The following is a 19,725-nucleotide window of genomic DNA, read 5'->3' as shown; positions in this document are numbered from 1 at the left end:
CACTCCTGTGTACTTTCAGCAAACACTCGTCTGTCACTTAAGACATGCCCCCAAGCTCCCCGCTGTGTTTCCCTCCCCAGCTGAAAACCCTGAGGGGCTCCATCCTGGAGGAGTCCGTCCCCTCTGCGGCCCGCCACGCCACCCCCCGCGGCCTCTCCCCCAAACGCCTGCTGGAGTTCATCATCCCGGAGCTGAACCTGCACTGCCTCCGCCTGGCCTCCACCTCCCCCAAGGTCCGAGACACCCTGCTGAAGCTGGACGAGCAGGGGGTGAGTCTTACACCCCCCCAGGGTGCGGACGGAGGCCCTAAAACACCGACAAGTGACCATATAACAATAGCGATCAATAATAATGTCATAAATTTTGCTTTAAGTGCTTTTCAAAAGCACCCAGAGACGTTTTACGGCAGAAGACAATAACACCAATTACAGGTAAAGGAGTCGCAGCTTCAAAACGAACGATCGAAACAACAAGCAGAGCATGAAGTGAAATAGTAAAAACAGACTATGAGAGGACAAAAATAATGAACCAGAAAAGGCGGATTTAAGAGGAAGGGATCACAGAGTCAGAGGGATAATGTTGTTTCGACCAAAGTGGGGATTTGCGTGAAATGTTATCAGGGGCGAGCAGGACAGCAACGCTGTGGTCGAACTTGTAATGATGATGAAACGGTGGTAACTCTTTCCTCCGACCCACCCCCCCTGCCCCCCCCCCCCCAGCTGAATTTCCAGCGGAAGGTGGGAGTGATGTACTGCCGGGCCAGTCAGAGCTCAGAGGAGGACATGTACAACAACGAGAGCGCGGGGCCGGCCTTCGAGGAGTTCCTGGACCTGCTGGGGGAGCGGGTGCGCCTGCGCGGCTTCGAGAAGTACAGAGCGCAGCTGGACACCAAGAGTCAGTATACAGCACACCTCCCGCACTGAGTACACATGCGCATGCACACGCGCACACACACACACTCTCACATGCATATGCATGTGCTTGGAAATGTCAAACAAACACACACACACATTCACACTCTCACACACACGTGCATGCTCCTGGAAACAAACAAGCACGCACACACAGACACCTGCACATGCATGCACACGCACACATTCACACTCTCACACACACCTGCATGCTCGTGGAAACAAACAAGTGCACACACACAGACGCCTGCGCATACACACCCACAGTCTCTCACACCACACACACATACACAGACAGTGCAAGAGTCAAACAGACACTCCTCACATGCAAACTTGCCAGCCACAACCTCAACTTCACCGGTCTCTTGACAATTATATCTCGCACGTTGATGTCTCGCACACATTTACGAAGTTCAGCCCAAATGTGCGCTGAAAGATAAAGCTAAGTGTTAAGTCATGGCGAATGGCTGTTATCAGTACTCAGAGTTCATTGCAAAGATCTCTCAAATAGACGTGGAATGTTGTGTTCTTAATGTTCCTTCTCTACAGCGGACTCCACCGGCACCCACTCCCTGTACACGCGTTACCAGGACTACGAGATCATGTTCCACGTGTCCACCATGTTGCCGTATACTTCCAACAACACACAGCAGGTATGTTAGCTTACACCAACACATTTTCCCAAGTTCTGTACCCGCAGCCTGGATGCTCTTGCCCTCCATGAAAGTCAAACTATTGGGAATAGGTTTTAATGTATGGATAGTTCATTTTAAGATGTTCATATCACTGAAATTTTGATTAATTAATTCTTATTTTGAAATGCACGCACGTCAGTTGTTTCGAAATACAGAGCAGAAAAGAAAAGATTACTAGTCACTGCTCAAGTCAATAGGTGTTTCATTTAAAAACATTTCTTATGTAACTTCCCAGTTGTCCATTGATTGCCCTCAATAGAAAATTCAATCCAAATAATTCACCAAAGTACAATATCACTGCTGAATCCAATAACCCCCATTCTCTCTCTGTGCCCCTCCCTCTATCTCTCTCCCTCCCTCCCTCTCTCTCTCTCTCTCTCTCTCTCTCTCTCTCTCTCTCTCGCAGTTGCTACGGAAGAGGCACATCGGCAACGACATCGTGACCATCGTCTTCCAGGAGCCGGGGGCCTTGCCCTTCACCCCCAAAGCCATCCGTTCCCACTTCCAGCACGTCTTCATCGTCATCCAGGCCCACCAGCCCTGCTCCGAGAACACCTACTACAGGTAAGGGAGGGAACTCAGGGCCGAAACCACCTGCCCTGCACATCCTGCGGTGCTGCTTCATTATCTAGGGCTTAGGCACCCAATGGTGAATGGAGCTCCGGGGAAAAGACTGTATCGCTACGCCTCCGCGATGCCTTTCTCTCTTTGTGCGTTCCGATAGGGCGGCAGCTTTCATGCAGCATATGTGAGTCATGGTGCTGGAAAGAATGCACTGATCCATAAACGGATTCCGTTGTTGAAAAAAAAAAAAAAGAATTGTATAATATAATAACGTTGTTATAAATGGATTTAGATCGCTTTTATGGAGGCTGTGAGACACTTGCGCATCCAAAAAGAAAATAAAAAAATAAAAAAATAAAGCATTGTAACCATATTAGTGTTAATATCCAATACACACTGGTAGCAGGCTTAATATCTACAGCTGCCTTAACTGAGTCATAGGGGCCGTTATCATTGATGACTAATATTTATACATGCGGCTGCCCAACTTGATATTGGCAAAATTATAGTGCAATTTGTCAATTGTTTCATAATTTGTGAGAAGTAAATCTAGGATTTCTACCTCAGCACGGATCTAGCAATTTGAGTGTTACATTGTAGAAGTAGCTGTGGGAAAACTGAAAAGCAAGTAAATGGGTTTTTATACTATGGGTTTTGCTTACTTTTAGATTCGTTCTTAAATGAATTGAATGAACGTTTTTTTCATACCAAGACAAATAATGTTGTCATCCTTACAGTATTGTGTATGTGTTACTAGGGTAACGTTTTCTGTAATCCCAGAAGGCCTTAAACTGAGAGTGCTACTGAACGCCGACTTGCAATGAGACGCGCCGTAACCTTCCCTCTTTTCCGTCTCCAAGGGTGGCCGTGACGCGATCCAAGGACATCCCGCTGTTCGGGCCGCTGTTCCCCAAGGGGGCGCGCTTCCCCCGGTCCCCGGCCTTCCGGGACTTCCTGCTGGCCAAGGCGGTGAACGCCGAGAACGCGGCGGAGAAGTCGGAGAAGTTCCGCTCCATGGCCACGCGCACGCGGCAGGAGTACCTGAAGGACCTGGCGGAGAACTACGTCACCACCACGCCCATCGACTCCTCCACCAAGTTCCCGCTGCTCTCCCTGGGCAGCAAGCGCAAGGACAAGCTGAAGGGGGCGAAGGGGGCGGAGCTCCACAGCGCGGGGGCCCTGGTGTGGGCGGTGACGGCGGCGGGGGGGCGGGACGGCAGCGAGCGGCTGCCCTGCCTGCTGGGCGTGTCCGCCGAGTCGGTGGTGCTGATCGAGCGGTGCACGCGCCGGGTGGTGTTCAACTGCTGCTGCCGGGACGTGATCGGCTGGAAGGCGGTTCTGGAGGGCGGGGCCAAAGGCGGGCCTTCCCTGGACATCTTTTACGAGCGGGGGGAGGCGGTGTCCGTCAGCGTGCCGGAGACCCAGGCGGAGGACGTCCGGGAGGTGGTGCAAAGATTAGAGGTGAGCTGGCGGGGAGAGACGCCATCATCAGGTTTTGATCCCAGTCATTACCTACCATAAGAAGACATGAGAACTCTTGTGACAATCACTGAAGGGCCAGTTTCAATGTCACAGAAAGCCGGAGGATTACAGCCCTCGAGGAACCAAAATGGACAAATCCTCGTCTTACAGCCGGAGCGCGCAGTGCAGTGGCTGTTACATTATGAGTCGGAGTGCTGGGAGTGCGTCTGTCACACTGTACAAGTTGGCGGCCGCACAGAAACGGTCAGAGGTGACGCACCAGACGTTTCTAAATTTGAGGGTCGCGATCTCTGTCATGATTCGGAGGTTTAACATTCGGAACATATCCCCGTGGCGTACGCACCCGTGAAAAGCCGCCTGGTTGTTTCCGCCAGTTTGCTTCCTTTGTTATTCCGGATAGCCCAATAAATACTCAAGGTGCATTCACATTTGCACTCATGTAGGAGACTGTAATTAAGCTCAATGGATGTAGTTTATAAAACTCAACTGCAGCTGATCAAAGCAACATTGTGTGTGGGTACAAAAATGGGATTTTTTAAATCTTGATCATGTTGTAGAAGGGTATTCTTATATTTACATTTACATTTAGGCTTTTAGCAGATGCTCTCATCCACAGTGAATTATACGTGACTACATACAAGTTTAGGCATCGAACAGTGCTGTTAGATTCCATGGTTGGTGGAGAATGTAGTATTATAAGAAAGGGTTGGATATTATTACAAATGGGTTTGGGAATGTGGACGTGGTTGCTTCTCTGAACTCGGTCATGCACAATGAAAGATTGCAATGAGGCGTACATGTATTACATCATCGCCAAAGACCGATAAAGGAAGAGAAGGTTTCAATGGAGCTTAAAGGTACATAGGTTGAACACCAAGTGAGCTGTTGGAAAATCCACCAACCGAACAGAATGTGAAAAGGCTACTGTAGACGTATCATCAGTCAGTGAAAGTGCTGACCTCACTCATACACTCAGATCCATAGAACAGACATGGCAGACTTGGGTTTACGTCACTCTACCCAGCTATGCCCAGGACTCTGAAGATGACATCATCCTGTCAGAGGGTTTGGGCAGTCTTTTTTGACAGGGTTCCATGGGAGGCTATCACTGCAGAAGCTCCTATTTTGGCACCAGCAACCACATGCTATTGGTTGTCCTCAGTCGGCTCCTCTAATGCAACCCGGCTGTCCTGTAGTACTTTGTGGCCTGTAGTCTGTAAAACAGTCACTGGTTCGAAGGCGTGTGCATCGGTGCAGTGCTCTTTGGGCTAGTGTTGATGGTACAGCAGTTATGTGGGAAGCACAGCTGGTGATCAAAATTTAAAAAAAGTTTGCTAGAAACAAGTGCTGGCACACTGCATTTATGAGTGATAATTTCCTTTTGCCTTCTGGCAGTCCTTCTCATTAGCTTGACTCGTGAAAACGGGTACTGAATGTAATTTGGGCAAAATTGTTCTGATTTGCCAGAAACTGAATCAGAGCTCATAGGTGCTAGCGAGCAGGCTTATTGTAGTCCCCCAAAAACATCTATTGTAACACATGAGATGATCTATACTGTTAAGCAGATGTCCTCTACCTCATAGGTGATCATTGGTGATAAGTATGGGGTAAATTTGTATAGTGGAATTTACTTATGTTGTTTAGCCCATTGGCGGTCCTAGGCCTCCTCTCTGAAGTAGTATTGTGTAAACTTAGTAAAAAAGAGGATTTGTTGTGTATACGTTGTGCTAACGTTGTGTAAGCGTTACACTGACGAGCCCCCTCCCCCCTCAGCTGGTGACGCGGGGGTGTGAGACGCGGGAGGTGACCCCGCTGCGGGACGGGGTGGGCCAGCCGGGCTTCCTGCTGAGCGAGGAGGGCTTCGTGACGGAGCTCCAGCGTTTCGGCTACGCGGAGAGCGGGGGCCTGCAGCTGGGGGCCCGGGTGGTGCTCCTCTGCGGCCAGCTCCTGGTGTCCCTCAGGCCCGAGGAGAGGACCGGCCTGCTGCGCACCGCGCCCAGGATCCACCTGACCGTCATCCCGCCGGACGAGAACGGGAAACCGCGCCGGTGAGCCGGGGGCGTCCCACGCGCACACACACCACTTACAGAGGCCACACTGTGCAGACAAAGATGGCCACATTGTGTGAGGAGGCAGAGCCTCAGTTTACAGTTGCTGTGATGAGTGGGAGGGAGTTTTCTTATAGTTGTAAGAGGATCATGGGAAAGTACTTTAGTACAAGGACAGTCGAGAGGTTTTCTTTTTGCCTGCAGACAGTGGGTGGGATCTTATGATTGTCTGACATGGTTATTAACAGTCTGTCTGTCTGTCTGTCTGTCTGTATGTCCATGTTGTCTGTCTGTCTGTGCTGTCTGTCTGTCTCCAGGAGCTTTTCAGAGCTGTACCTGAAAGCCATTCAGGACACAGACCGCAAGTCAGGAGAAGGGCAATCGGGGGAGGCCTGGGTGCTGGACGAACGAGAGGAAGAGGAGGAAGAGGAGAAGGAGGAGGAGGAGGATGTAGAGGAAGAGGAGAGGCAGGAGGGTGAGGGCGAAGACGGGGAGCCCTCAGGAGAGGGCGAGGGTGGCGCGGGGGAGACCAAATCCTCGGAGGTCACCTCAGGAGAGGGGGACCAGGGCACCCACCTTTCCCTGCCGAGCCTGCCCCTACTGAGGGCTACCTCCCTGCAGGAGAACCACCCGTCCCAGCCCCCCGAAATCACACCCACCACACTGACGCGCAGCTACTCCCTGGAGAGGCACCCACCCCGTCAAGATTCAAGCGATGAGTACGTCACTCCTGTGTGCCTGTGTGATGTTCAGCTGCCATGGATGTGAGACATATCACATTTAGACTCTATTACCCATAATTCCGAGTTTGGTTCTAAAAGTTATTTCCTGTAGTGTCATTTTTTTGTGCCAAATTTAATCTTGGAACATCATTCCTTCAAAAATAAATCGGAATCCTAAATATAACATCAGTCCCAGCACCACATTTCCTTGTTGTTAGAGTAAACAATTAGTCATCGGTGTCTGGATTTAGCATAGCTATAGTGCTATCTGTTACACTATCTCATCTGTGTCATTTTCAACTATAATTTTTGCATTACTTTATACTACATATACTAAACTTTAAATAGGTTATATTCCTTAATATAATACCTAATGTATTTGTTAGCTAGTTAGCAAGCTGACTGAATTTTAGTAAGCTAGACAGATAACCCATTAACTTTAAGCTATTGGTTTGATCCCTGGAAATTTCTATTTAATATTGCTTTATTCTGTAATATATTTTATGCGGTACATTGTTTGTAAATGTAATTTACAAACAATACTAAACATTATAATTGCGGGAAAATAATTTAATTTCATCTACCTCCTTCGTATGCGTTGAGGAAATTGTATATCGTCCATGCTCATTGCATCTTGCATCAGATTTGTCATCCTTCCCCAACAGATCCTCATAATTAACTGAAGTCCTTATTTGAATTGGTAGCCCAACCACAGAAGGGGTTTTCATTGAAAGGTTCCCCCAAAAACCAGATCTGTTCTGGTCCCTCTGTGCAGCAGAGCTATGACCAGGTCCCACTTTTCTGTTCTCATGACTCTTATTGCTGTTCCTGATGGAGCCCAATTCAGTTCGGCTTCCTCCCTCCCCACGACAGGCACGCGTACGACAACGTGAGGGAGTCGGCCGACGGGAACGTCTACGAGAACACGGGGGCGCTGCGAGACGCCACGCCCGACCTCATCCTGGCCGTCAAACCCAAAGTCCCCCTGGACGAGGACGAGCTGCAGAAGCAGGTATGGCCGCCGTTGGCTCTCTGTCTGAGGCCATTTTGTTTCTCTCACTCTCTTCTCTCCTTCCTGCTCAAGGTCTTGCCTGGATCACATCACATTGCTGGCTGAAAGGAGAGTTTAATGGCTGAACCTGCTGTTGATAAAAATGTCCTTGATTAACATTAACCCTTTTATTGCCATTGAACTTCAGTCCAGCTCACAAGAGGAAGTCCTTGAGGGAAATGTATATATTTTTTTTTTAACATTTGAAAATCAAAAGGAGCATTCTGCTTAATTCAAGGTTTAATACATGTAATCATTTTAATATGCCCATGGGTGAAAAGTAAAGATAAAAAACTTATTTTCTAATTAATTTAATGTATTTTAAATGAACTCTAGGCACTTTTAAACACTTAAATGAGTGTTTCAAGTATGAATGTGTCAGGGCTGTATTTCCATGTTTAAAGTCCTATATGAGTGTGTTAGTGCTATGGTTGTGTTTAAATCCCTGTAGTCCTATACAAATGAGTTAGTGCTGTAATTATAATATTAAAGTCCAGTGTTGCAATTCTGATTATGCAGCCCAGGTATGAGTGTGTCAATGTTAAATATTCCTTCAGTTTGTGGGGATGGAGCTAATGAAAGACCAACCCGCTGCCCCTCCCTCCTGTTCGGACGGTGGGGACCGCAGCTCCCGGGCCTTGAGTCTGCACAACTCCATCACCAAAAGTACGTACCCTCATGCAGCCCCTCGTTTCCCAACATCTACCTGAGGTGCATGCCCCCTCCTTTCCCCTCAACATCTACCTGAGGCGCATGCCCCCTCCTTTCCCCTCAACATCTACCTGAGGCGCGTACCCCCTGCTCTCCCCTCAACATCTACCTGAGGCGCGTACCCCCTGCTCTCCCCTCAACATCTACCTGAGGCGCGTACCCCCTGCTCTCCCCTCAACATCTACCTGAGGCGCATGCCCCCTCCTTTCCCCTCAACATCTACCTGAGGCGCGTACCCCCTGCTCTCCCCTCAACATCTACCTGAGGCGTGTACCCCCTGCTCTCCCCTCAACATCTACCTGAGGCGCATGCAGACTGTTAAAAAAACTGACTGGCAGACCTGCGAGGTGTTCCAGCCTGGCTCAGACCAAGACTCATTTTTTTTGTCAGCCTGCAGCCCTCTGAAGTCTCTTCAGCATTTTCCCTGTGACTATCCCTCCGGCAAATCACAGATCTTAAACCCGAAGTCACTTTTCCGCAGTCTCTCCTTATCTGACGGCTCACTCTACCTGAAGTGAGCTAGAGGCGTTTCTGTTTGGAAGTAGGCCGAGAGCGTCGAGGTTCAGCCCAAATGCAGCAGAATGTTCGCTGTGAGCCAAAGTGAGTGAGATGGAAGTAGACATGTTCACCCTGATTAAATATCTTGACCAGCGTCGATTTCCACCGCACGGTCCAAACTTGTTTGCCTGGTCCCGTTCACATGTTGTGGTCGGTTAATGTTAGAAACGTTAATCAGTCGTTACATTTGGACAGTTCCATACAATGCATAACCGGTGAATTACGAGCGCGATCAGCATAATTCCCCGCAGTCTTTTTGTCGGGGTCAACAAAAGTGCAAGTTTCAGGCAACTAGCAATATATAGAGATCTGGCGAACGATTAACCATTTGTTTTATTCACAAAACAGATGCTTTATTGGTGGGTCTAAACGGGAAAGAGAATACAAATGCTGCCGCCGTCCTGGGACACATTAAAACGGCACTCATGCTGTCCTGTTGGGTGGGTTAGTGGAAATCAGATCAATTAAATGCACTCTATTAAAATGGATTGTCCTGGTCATTGCCTTGTGCTGGCTGTTTGTGTTGCACAGATTACAGTTGAGCTTTAGTTTAGTTGTAACCCCCCAACTAAGTACAACCCGCCCAACATTTGTAGTCTTCGTTCGATATGCAAATGAATAAGTACTAAAATATTAAAAGTAAGAAGTATGGAATTGACGGCAGCATAAAATATCAAAAACAATGGCTAAAGCAGCTACAGGGAAATGGACAGTGTTAGTCAGCCTCCAAAGGCCCCATCTGACAGAGCATGTGTTCATGAAGCAGCCAGTGGGTCTGGAATGGAGTCATTTATAATACTTACAAAGTGCAGCATTGTAACTGTGTCCAATTCTGGTGTGGACCCCACACCCGTTCTCCCCCAACGTCCCCAACGATATCCTCCCTACACCCTTCCCCTCCCCCTTCCTCATCTCGGCACCCCATCCCCCAGACCCAATATCAACCCTCCGGCCCCACCCCCTGCCCCCCTGCCACCTCCAGATTGAGCGAAAAGAGACAGATGGGGGGTGGGCTTTACGCTGTCCCAAAACAAGGAGGCCATTCGGCCATCTGCTCTATCTCTCTGTCCTCCCCCCCCCACACCCCACCCCCCCACACTGCTCTGAGTCAGGCTGCGTCACTGTACGGGGGTCCGCGGATGGCTGCAGGCTTACTGGAACACGTAACGCATACTTTTGTGGCGGAAAGCGGTCTCATGCTCTTCTGTGTCAAGCATTCTCATTCGCTGACTCGCACGGCTCGGTCACACCCCTTGCTTTCGACAGACACCCTGTCTTCCAAAGACAATGTATTGAAAGTGTTTCACAAGATCCTCAGATGTGATAATTAGCCATTGTGAACATGTTCACGTAATTTTGGAAAAACAAAAACAGTAATACATTAGGTTTTTAAAATGTACTTTAGTAATGAATGAATGTGAAAAAAAAGTTGTTAACAGCAGTAAATTACTTCAGAAGGCTTCAGAAAAGTATCTAAATCCAAGTTACTCTTATTTGCAGAGGCCTATAGACCTGCATAGACCACCTAATCTGTAAGAACTATTCATAATGGGCTGAAATGCTTTGCGATGGCACCCTCTTGTAGCATACAGCCCCCTCTGCTGGTTGTACTTTGTCACTGTCAAACTAACCAACAGACATGAACATTTCTTGATTTTTTCCCCTGTACAAGACTAGAATTAGGGGTTGCTGTGATAGAAATTACAAAACAAATTAACTGAAATATAAAACTGAATAGAAAAACTTGTACCAATTTAGAAAAAAGCCCTTAATAACCGACAACCATGGATACAGTCTGCCGGCACCGCTCGCCATGTAGCTGTGATGTCACCACCTGTCCTGTGTTGATGCTCGTCTACATGCAGCAGGCATTTTTTTTTCCAGGCCTGTCTCTCAGCAGGTAGAAATCGGGATTGTAATTAAACCCTCATTTTCTGTGTCTCCGCCAGTCTTGTCAGAAACCACCGATTCCTCGGAGGAAGAGTGGCAGTCCATTGCCGATCTGGCAACCGCCTGTCGCAGTATATTGGAAGCTCTGTCTCAAGAAGGTGAGGCACAAGCACTCTCCCAAAAAAGATCTGGACCTAAATTAAAGACATTCTGCAGGGATCTGGCATGTCCTAAACTACAGCATTTTTATATTGGTCGGTGGGTTTTGGTTGATTTTACTGTAGTTAAAGAAGGGCAGATTATTTTGAATTTGGACATCGGGTCAGTTGGTAGCACACCAGGTATGAATCAGTTGCTAAGCAAATGGTAACTTACAACACTACTGTACCTACAGTATAGTCTTTGTGGACTAGAATTTCCTGTTCTCAGATTAGATAGGCCTTATTATCCATGTCAATCATACACTGTCCCCCCCAACACATTTTGTTCCAGACGAGCCAGGTAAAATGAGTGTGATGCTGTCATGTTTCAGATCAGAAAGCAGGAGATGAAAGCCAAGCTTCCGCAGACGGCATGGACGTGTCAGGACAGACAGACGCCAAGCTGAGGTGAGTTTCTGACGGAGCCGCCACAGCGAGCGAGCGAGGGGATGTAATCAGTCAGAACGCTGAATGGCGCTTTTCATCAGAGCGCCACATCGCTAGTCTGTGTCTAGGTCTTATTTCCTCTTCATTTCCCCTTGGGATTTCCTCTTTTCCTCCTCATTATTACCACCCACGCGTTCGCCTGTCTTTCTCACACTCTCCCTCCCTCCCTCCCTCTCTCCCTCACTCGCTCAAATACAGAATGTGCACACAGGCACGCACACGTGCAGACAAATGCAGGTCATGCACTTGCCTTCCCTGTTGACTTTCTTTTCCGTTCTCTGCAGTGACTCTCCGGGCCACTTGGAGGAGAAGGTATCGCAGCTGGAAACCATGCTGAAAAGGCTGCAGGACGACCTGCAAAAGGTACAGCCTCTTCAGACGGCCAACCACGACCCTACTCCTGACCCTACCACCCACAGCGAATCCCACCCACTCCCTGCCACCACCCAATCCCATCCCAGTCCCCCTAACCCCGCCCCTTGCTGCACACCTGACCGCAATCTGAGAGGCAGACAGTGAGAGAAAAAGGGTAGGATGGACAGGCTGGGAAAATAAAACACCTTTATTCTATCTTTGTCATGTTAAATTTGATTGGGTGAACAGATATGATGATAACTTGGTGGGAGTGGCTTCTGATGATAAACTGGTGGGAGTGGCATTGGGCTGCCAACCGTGCTTGCTCTCACAACAGTAACTGACCAATGACAGCAGAGGAAAGTCCTGCCTGAGATTTTACGCCTCTGCCTAAAAGGGGTGGCAGATGAAGGTACAATATTTTTATGCAATTGCAGCCACAAAGAAGAACAGGACATCTGCTGGGCATCGCACGAGGCAGATCAAAGGTCTGTTCTTAGGGCCCAGTCTGCCTCTCTCCTCCAGCAAACACATTGATCTTTGGGAATATGCCACTCTGAAACCTGCCCTCCTCCAGGTCTACTATAGGCCATTACAGAGAATATTGGGATGATTATTTTTCTGGACCCCAGATGTGTTGCATATGTTAAATGTGGCAGTGCCGGGTCTAGCTCTGCTTACATATTTGCATCGTATTTCTTGTTACTTTTCACAGCATTGTGTAAAGCACCATTGTGCGATGTGAAAAGTAAGAAGTAGTGCAGTGGTGCACAGAGATCACAGTGAATCTGCATTTTGCCATTTCATCACTGTCCTACGATATGATTTTAGCAGGGGGGGGGGCTCAGCCATGGCCCCATACTCTTACCCTCACAGTCCAATAGCCTTAGCCCACCAGTCACATGGTACCTTCACCCCCCCAACAGAGGAACCACCCTACCCACAAATCCACTATCCCCCCACCTACATGACCATGACCAGTCAGTGAGAATAGACATCATTTGAGCATTGCTGGGCACTTTGACCCGGCAATGAAGTGCCAAGAGGATGAATCCAGGTGCTCATTATCATATCAAACGGCATTGGGTCTTTGGCGCAGGTCATGTGGTTACCCCGGGTGACGCCCCCCCCCCCCCCCGACCGACATGAGCTCATTGGTGCGCCGTTCAAAAATGGAAAACACACAAACCAGCATCGATTCGCTGGTCGTGAAGCCTGTATCAAGCCTTAGTCACTCTTCTTCTTTGCATATTTACTATTGTAATGTTCCTTCATGAACACGGTATTATCATCAATCTGAGACCAGGCGGGCCAGCTGCCGTTCCGGTGCAGCTGCGCCGACTTTCTAAACTGCTGAGGCGGTGAACCTCCAGCGTTAAATGAAAAATTGAGCGTGCAATAACTGAGTGTGCAAAACGTGTCGCTTCATTTCACTTGCATAATCCTCCCTCCTGCATGTGCCGTGAGAGTGAGCACGGTTTGCTGGGTAATATCCAACAGCGGTCTAAGGAAAGACAGACGGACATTCAGAAATGTGTTCTTCTGCACGACTGCTGCTGCCGCATTCAGTCTTTAATGTTGAGGTAACGTTCAGTCTTTAATGTTGAGGTAACGTTCAGTCTTTAATGTTAAGTAGCCCTTTGCCATTTAATAATGAAATGGACCACAGTTGCTCCCAACCCATAGTCTGTAATATTTTTGCAAATATCAAGGGATTGCTCCTTTTGCTGTCAGTGCAAATCGATTTTAATAAGCAATTTAAAACCTGTGACTCACTGGGCTTATCTGAAGCTTTGCTTGAAGGTCAGTTTCTGTTTCTGTTCTCTTTATTGTTCATAATGATTAGTGGGAGATGCAAACCGTTGCAGATTATATACATATTTGTGTAATTATATACATATTTTATTATGATTGAAAGTATAAACTATATTATGATTATGATTATGGTGGTTGCTATTATTATTATTATAATTATTATTATTATATTATAGCATGAGATATTGTTGTTATTTGTAATGTAAAAGTTGCTCCGGAAAAAAAAAACATACACAGATAGATTGATGATAATACTTATCTAAGTTCATCTCAACCAGTGCTGTCCGTTCATCTCCAACAACAATAATCCTCACCCACCCCCCTCCTTGCCCCCCCCTGCTCCTCAACCCCCCACTGCTGGGAACTGTGGGAACTCATTAACATTCTTCGCTGATACACCTTCCTCTTCGCTCACCTCGGTAACCCCAAAGTATTTAACACCGACATTGGCAGCTGAGATCTGTATCAGGACTAGCGCGGCGAGATCTGGCCCCTTCACTCCCGAGGCCGTGAGCAGGAGGCTCTGTAGTTTTAATGGGCCTGTGCTTTATTGGACAGAGTCAGGAAATGTTTTGTTTTCTGATGAGAACAGCAGGGCCCGCATATTTATTGGCCTGAGTCAGACTCCGAGGAGGTATCGTGGTGTAAATAATAACAGGAACGGGAGGTAGCAGTGGGAGAAGTGTTTGTTTTCATGCCTCCCCTCTCTAACCTTTATGCTTGCTCCATAGCCACATTTAACAGTCCATGGTAACCCAATACAAACCCTCATGGAACACAGCTGCACTCCCTAAAACTAACCCTGCGACAGTTTGTGACTGTTGGATAGCGGAGGGTGCATTTTGAATTCTTTTTTTTGAAAAGCAATGGCGTAGTTATGAGAGATTTTCTAGGCTAAAAGCAAACGACGATCAGATCAGACAGTGTGAATCAGAGGAACGTGTCCTGATACAGTGGCCAGTCCATCCTCACGATGACATCAGCTTGTGTGTTCTGTAGTCTTGTGGCTGTGTTTAACACCTACTGTAGTACTATCTCTCCTCCATCAGTAAAGCACTGAAAGGTTTGTCATGGAATTAGTACTGACAATGCAGCTGAAGGATCCAGATAGGTTGTTTCTATAAAAGTCTAACGCCTTTTGGCCTTCTTGGTTTGTTTTCTTTTTTAAATCATGGATCATCCCTTAGTGTACCCTTTTGTATTGTTCACAGTAAACTTGTGTTAAATATTACCATGACAAACTTTTCAGAAATTTTCTTTACATCATTACACCTCTTCAGTTCCTCTTAGATTAGTGCATTTGGAGATGGCACGAGTGCGTGTAGGTGTGTGTGTGTGTGCGTATGTGTGTGAGAGAGAGAGTGGATATGCTTGTGTGAGAACACTAGTGTGTGTGTGTGTGTTTCTGTGAGAGTGCTAGTGTGTGTGTGCGTGTGTGAGAGCACTAGTGTGTGTGTGCTTGTGTGAGAGCACTAGTGTGTGTGTGTGTGTTTCTGTGAGAGTGCTAGTGTGTGTGTGCGTGTGTGAGAGCACTAGTGTGTGTGTGCTTGTGTGAGAGCACTAGTGTGTGTGTGCGTGTGTGAGAGCACTAGTGTGTGTGTGCTTGTGTGAGAGCACTAGTGTGTGTGTGTGTGTTTCTGTGAGAGTGCTAGTGTGTGTGCTTGTGTGAGAGCACTAGTGTGTGTGTGTGTGTTTCTGTGAGAGTGCTAGTGTGTGTGTGCTTGTGTGAGAGCACTAGTGTGTGTGTGCTTGTGTGAGAGCACTAGTGTGTGTGTGCTTGTGTGAGAGCACTAGTGTGTATGTGCATGTGAAAGCACTAGTGTGTATGTGCATGTGAGAGCACTAGTGTGTATGTGCATGTGAGAGCACTAGTGTGTGTGTGCTTGTGTGAAAATGCTTTGGTGTCACTCCTCCTGCAGCCCCACTCTCTCCACCCTCACTAACACCCCCCCACCCCCCCCCCCCCCTTCTCACGGACGGCTCTTGTTGTGTGCCGGTGCCAGGAGAAGGAGGACAAGGCGGTGCTGCAGGCGGAGGTTCAGAGTCTCAGGCAGAACAACCAGCGTCTGCAGGAGGAGTCCCAGAGCACCGTGGCCCGGCTCATCAAGGTCACCGAGCTGCTGTGCAACGTCAACAAACCCTGCTAGCCCGCGGGCCCCCCTGTCCCACCGCATAGCCCCCCCCCCCCCCCCCATAGACTGCACATGGACATTAACTCTCCCTCACGCACCCAAAACGCTGACGCGCACGTCACGTCCTTCCCCACCGCGGCCTGGACTCCTGGCCAGTGGGGGGGTCTGGAGCCGTCGCCATGCATACTGTTCATGACTTAAAAAGTCCCCCCCCCCCCACTTCACAAAGCTCTCTGCAGCCACTCTCCTCAATTTACAGCCCTCACACCTGCTTCCCACCAATTACCACTTAACTGCACCCCAGTGGAACTTAGAGAAATGATTCTTTTGAAATTTGTTGGGGAGTGTCATAATCTATTTGCAATGGGTTATTTTTCCCAAAATGTCTTCTCCACACATGAATACGCACACACACACACACACACACTATACACAAGCATACACATACACATGTATATGTACAGTACACACACACACTCACAAAACACAAACATACACATACATATGTATAAAACAGTGCACACACACACACACACACACACACACTCACAGTACACAAACATACACATGTACAGTACAGTGAACACGCACACAGACATGCACACACACACACACACACACTCACAGTACACAAACATACACATACACATGTACAGTACAGTGAACACGCACACAGACATGCACACAAACACACACACACACACACACACACTCTTTAAAACAGCCCTTCTCCCCCTCCTTCCAGCCCCGGCCCCCGCTCGCGCACTGCGGATCATGGGATGGCTACGCCACCGCCCCCCCTCTATGACGCGGCGGGGTTGAGTCAGAGGGAGCTGTGGCGGCACTCCCGCTGGCGCGAGGCCCCTGCCGCCCGTCTACACAGGGCAGGGTACTCTCTCCACACCATGTGAGTGTGTGTGCATGCGCACGCGTGTGTGTGAGTGTGTGTGACTGTGCCTGTGAGTGTGTGTGCGAGCACGTGTTGGGGGGTGCTGGAGTCGATAGGTGTGTGTAACTGTGGCTTTGTGACTTCGACGTGCAGCGAGTTGGCCGAGCTGTGCAGAATCAATGGCAGCTGCAGAGTCCACAAGCTATCACTGAAAGTAGGAAAGAAAAATCTACTGAAAGATACCTGATAAGAAAATCCAGTGCAATCTGTGGAACCGTTTATTGAATGGAACTGTAGCTTTTTACATGTTTGTATGACCTCAGTTTCCTTTCCTGAGCATTGCTGCAGAGGCAGTGCTCCACCTTGCTACTGCCCGAAAACCGTTTATCTCCCCCCCATTAACATCACTGCATCGTCAAACCCACTCTCATTTCTTTGCTATATGCAAGGTCTGTGGTTCAAACTGGCCCTGCTGCCCTCCTGCAAGTACGGTTAGCCCTGTTCCTGAGACCGCAGTAGGAACATGACAATGATCGCAAACTGAATGAAGTGGATCGCGCGTCGCAAACTTCACGACTCGCGGAAGGAAAAGAAAAGTGACATTTTACGTGACTTCTCATTACAATTAAACTGAGCCAACAAGCTTACATTTTTTGTGAATTTCAGTTACTGTTCAGTATTATTGCAAGAACCCTGTGTGTGTCTCTCCTGCTTTGGATTTTAAGGAGCACCCAAAAGGGGAGGCCTGATTTCTCAGCGACGACCCGCTCTGTCCTCAATGTGCCAAGGGAAACGAGCCTGCTGAACCCTTCCTCTCCGACTCGACCGCAGAACTCTGTACCTCTCTTCAGCCCTTCGATGTGGCTACGTCAAGGCTACACCCAGAAGGCGTGTACGTCCCCAAATGCATGTGGTCAAAGCCATTCTTCTTTCTTTGGGCAGGAGGGGATGGGGGAGGGGGGGGGGGTTCTTCATAGCTCAAGAATGTCCAGAGCCAAACAGAACCAACCATCATTGCCCAGGAAACGGTTACCCCGTGATGATGAGATGAGAGGGATGGATGAGCATAGCATGCACGTGAAATCCGAACAGGATCCGAACTCCTATTTGGCACTGACATTCCTCTCCATTCGCTCCTCCTTCAACCCACAGGGCAGCACAAATGACTCTGAAGAGGTGACTCACACACACACACACGCCCAAACACACACGCACATGCACACACACACACACACACACGCGCACAAACATTCACACACACACACACCTACACACGCACGCACGCTCTTGCATGCACACACGAACACATACACGCACACACATACACAATCCAGAGTTATGAAGTGATGCAATGCAAAGTCCATTAAAAATATTCAGTGTACCTGTATGTTGTAAAAAAAAAAACTAAAAAAACATGTTTTTCTTCCTCCTGCAATTTTGAAGACGATGTTCTTTATTTTATTTTAGATTCACTGTGATTACCCGGTACCAGCAGATAATGATATATTGAAATTAAATTATAAATCTATATCTTTAGCGATGTATAACGACAGATACAGCTGAACTTCTCGGTGTTACTTCGTGCATTGAGTGGTGTATGCCTGCCAGAGTGGTATGTAAGTGAAATGTAAGTGAAAGTGTACACACTCAGCATGACTGGGAGTACAGTAGACTACACTCCAGAGGGACCTTAGTTGTATCTTAGTGACGAGTGTCTTCACGGGTGGTTTGATATTGTTTTAAATGATGTCACCCTGTTGGCAAATACTAGCAAAGTGGCAATGTGCAAAAATAAATAATGTGTGACAGTATGCTGTATAGTTATTGTTGGGGGGGGGGGGGGGGGAGGTCTGGGGGGTTGGGGGTTGTAAAAGCAAGAGAAAATGCACCAAGCAACTTCCGAGTTCCCCTCTTTTTTGTGTGTGTGTAAAAACTGTAATAACTTATCATCATGCAAATGTGGAATTCCTTGTTAGATGTTTTAATATGACTAGACAGCTTGTAAATACACATGCTATGAAATGGGAAAAGGGCGGGGGTGGGGGAGGGGGAGATGGAGTTTTACAGTTTTTTTTTGTAAAGAAAAATTAAACAAAAAAAGTTTAAGGATAAATATTTCAACAATGTTGCATATTTTATTTTGTTATTAATATAACTATTATTATCACAGTATTTGGGCTGGAGATGAGAGGGTGTGTGCAGCCTACTAAGGGAAGGCTTTGTCCCTCCCCTTATTTAAAGTTCAAAGCTCTTATTCTCTTCTGGTTTCTAAGTCTTCCATCATTTCACGTCTCAGTGTAGTACAGAGTACAGCCCAGTACCTCGGCCCCCGAACGCTGTGAAACGCCCGTTTCTCACGGAGACCAACTGCATCCTCGTCCCCATTTCAGATGAAACATAAATTAGAGATGGAACCCAGAAAAAAACCCCGCTCATTGGCTAAGATGCCTTATTCCCGCAAAGGCGTGCCCCATCCAAAGGAAGCTGAGAGACACATCGAACCAAAGATTCCAACCGTTTTAGTTTTAGAATCAGACGGCAAGTATTACAGAGAAATGGCGCGCGGTATTTTGTCGGGCTTGTCGGATAATTTTTCCCGGAGTATGATGTTCTCACGCGGATAGCAATATTTTCCGAGTTGTATGCGTTCAGGCTTTCACAGATGGGGTACCCTTTGTGACATAACACCCCTCACACAGAGTAGAGGTCTGAAAGATGGAATGGGGATCCGAGAGAGGAGTGGCCACGTGAGACCTAACTAAGTGAGTGCATAGGGAAATGGAGACATCTAGCCCTGCTAAAAATGACAAGCAAATATTATCATTTCTAAAGACAACGAATAGAAAATGTGATTTTTATTTATCATGGTGCTAATTTATTTCTATTTTGTTTTCCCCTCTGTCTTCTCTTTCCTTTCTCATCAGTTCACCTTGCTTTCAGTTTACTTCCCTTGCAGATATTCCACATACGTTCTGTATGTTAAATGGACTGTGATGATACAAGAATTAACTGTAGCAAACTTCTTTTCTTTGTCCAAGGGTCATATCCCACTGCCATTACCTCTGTGAACAGTATTATCCTAACCTGGCGTGACTCACCGTGGGAAAACGATAAAAACAAATGGACGAAAATACTATTGTTTTCCTGTTTCTCCTTCATTTAATCGAGAAAATGATGGGACGATGGAAAGTGTTGTACACGTTGAGTGTGTGAACTGGAGGGCTCCTGGCAATAAAAGATTTTGTCTGTACTCTGA

The 19,725-nt window shown here is 47.6% G+C and overlaps 1 protein-coding gene across 11 annotated transcripts in view; it reads left to right on the top strand.

Annotated features, from left to right (window-relative positions):
• Positions 1-19,725, top strand: part of zmp:0000001168 (signal-induced proliferation-associated 1-like protein 2) — a 49,999-nt gene extending 30,274 nt beyond the window's left edge. For 2 of the 11 annotated variants that reach the window (XM_035407739.1, XM_035407740.1), the window contains exons 5-18: positions 81-269; positions 720-894; positions 1,461-1,564; positions 2,013-2,170; positions 3,031-3,631; positions 5,426-5,700; positions 6,018-6,419; positions 7,296-7,434; positions 8,031-8,139; positions 10,692-10,790; positions 11,165-11,240; positions 11,564-11,642; positions 12,071-12,121; positions 13,880-14,819. In XM_035407739.1, coding sequence (XP_035263630.1) covers positions 81-269; positions 720-894; positions 1,461-1,564; positions 2,013-2,170; positions 3,031-3,631; positions 5,426-5,700; positions 6,018-6,419; positions 7,296-7,434; positions 8,031-8,139; positions 10,692-10,790; positions 11,165-11,240; positions 11,564-11,642; positions 12,071-12,121; positions 13,880-14,119 — 2,697 coding nt within the window. In that variant the 3' untranslated portion in view covers positions 14,120-14,819. Of the gene's footprint in view, positions 1-80; positions 270-719; positions 895-1,460; positions 1,565-2,012; positions 2,171-3,030; positions 3,632-5,425; positions 5,701-6,017; positions 6,420-7,295; positions 7,435-8,030; positions 8,140-10,691; positions 10,791-11,164; positions 11,241-11,563; positions 11,643-12,070; positions 13,575-13,879; positions 14,820-15,451; positions 15,557-16,325; positions 16,687-16,918; positions 17,747-19,507 lie in introns of those variants that run through there. The other 9 variants (XR_004764254.1, XR_004764253.1, XR_004764252.1 and 6 more) reach the window with 9 other exon arrangements.

Source organism: Anguilla anguilla, chromosome 3 (genome assembly GCF_013347855.1).
Source record: "Anguilla anguilla isolate fAngAng1 chromosome 3, fAngAng1.pri, whole genome shotgun sequence".
In the NCBI taxonomy this organism is placed as follows: Eukaryota; Metazoa; Chordata; class Actinopteri; order Anguilliformes; family Anguillidae; genus Anguilla; species Anguilla anguilla.
This window is presented reverse-complemented; position numbering and strand designations above follow the sequence as displayed.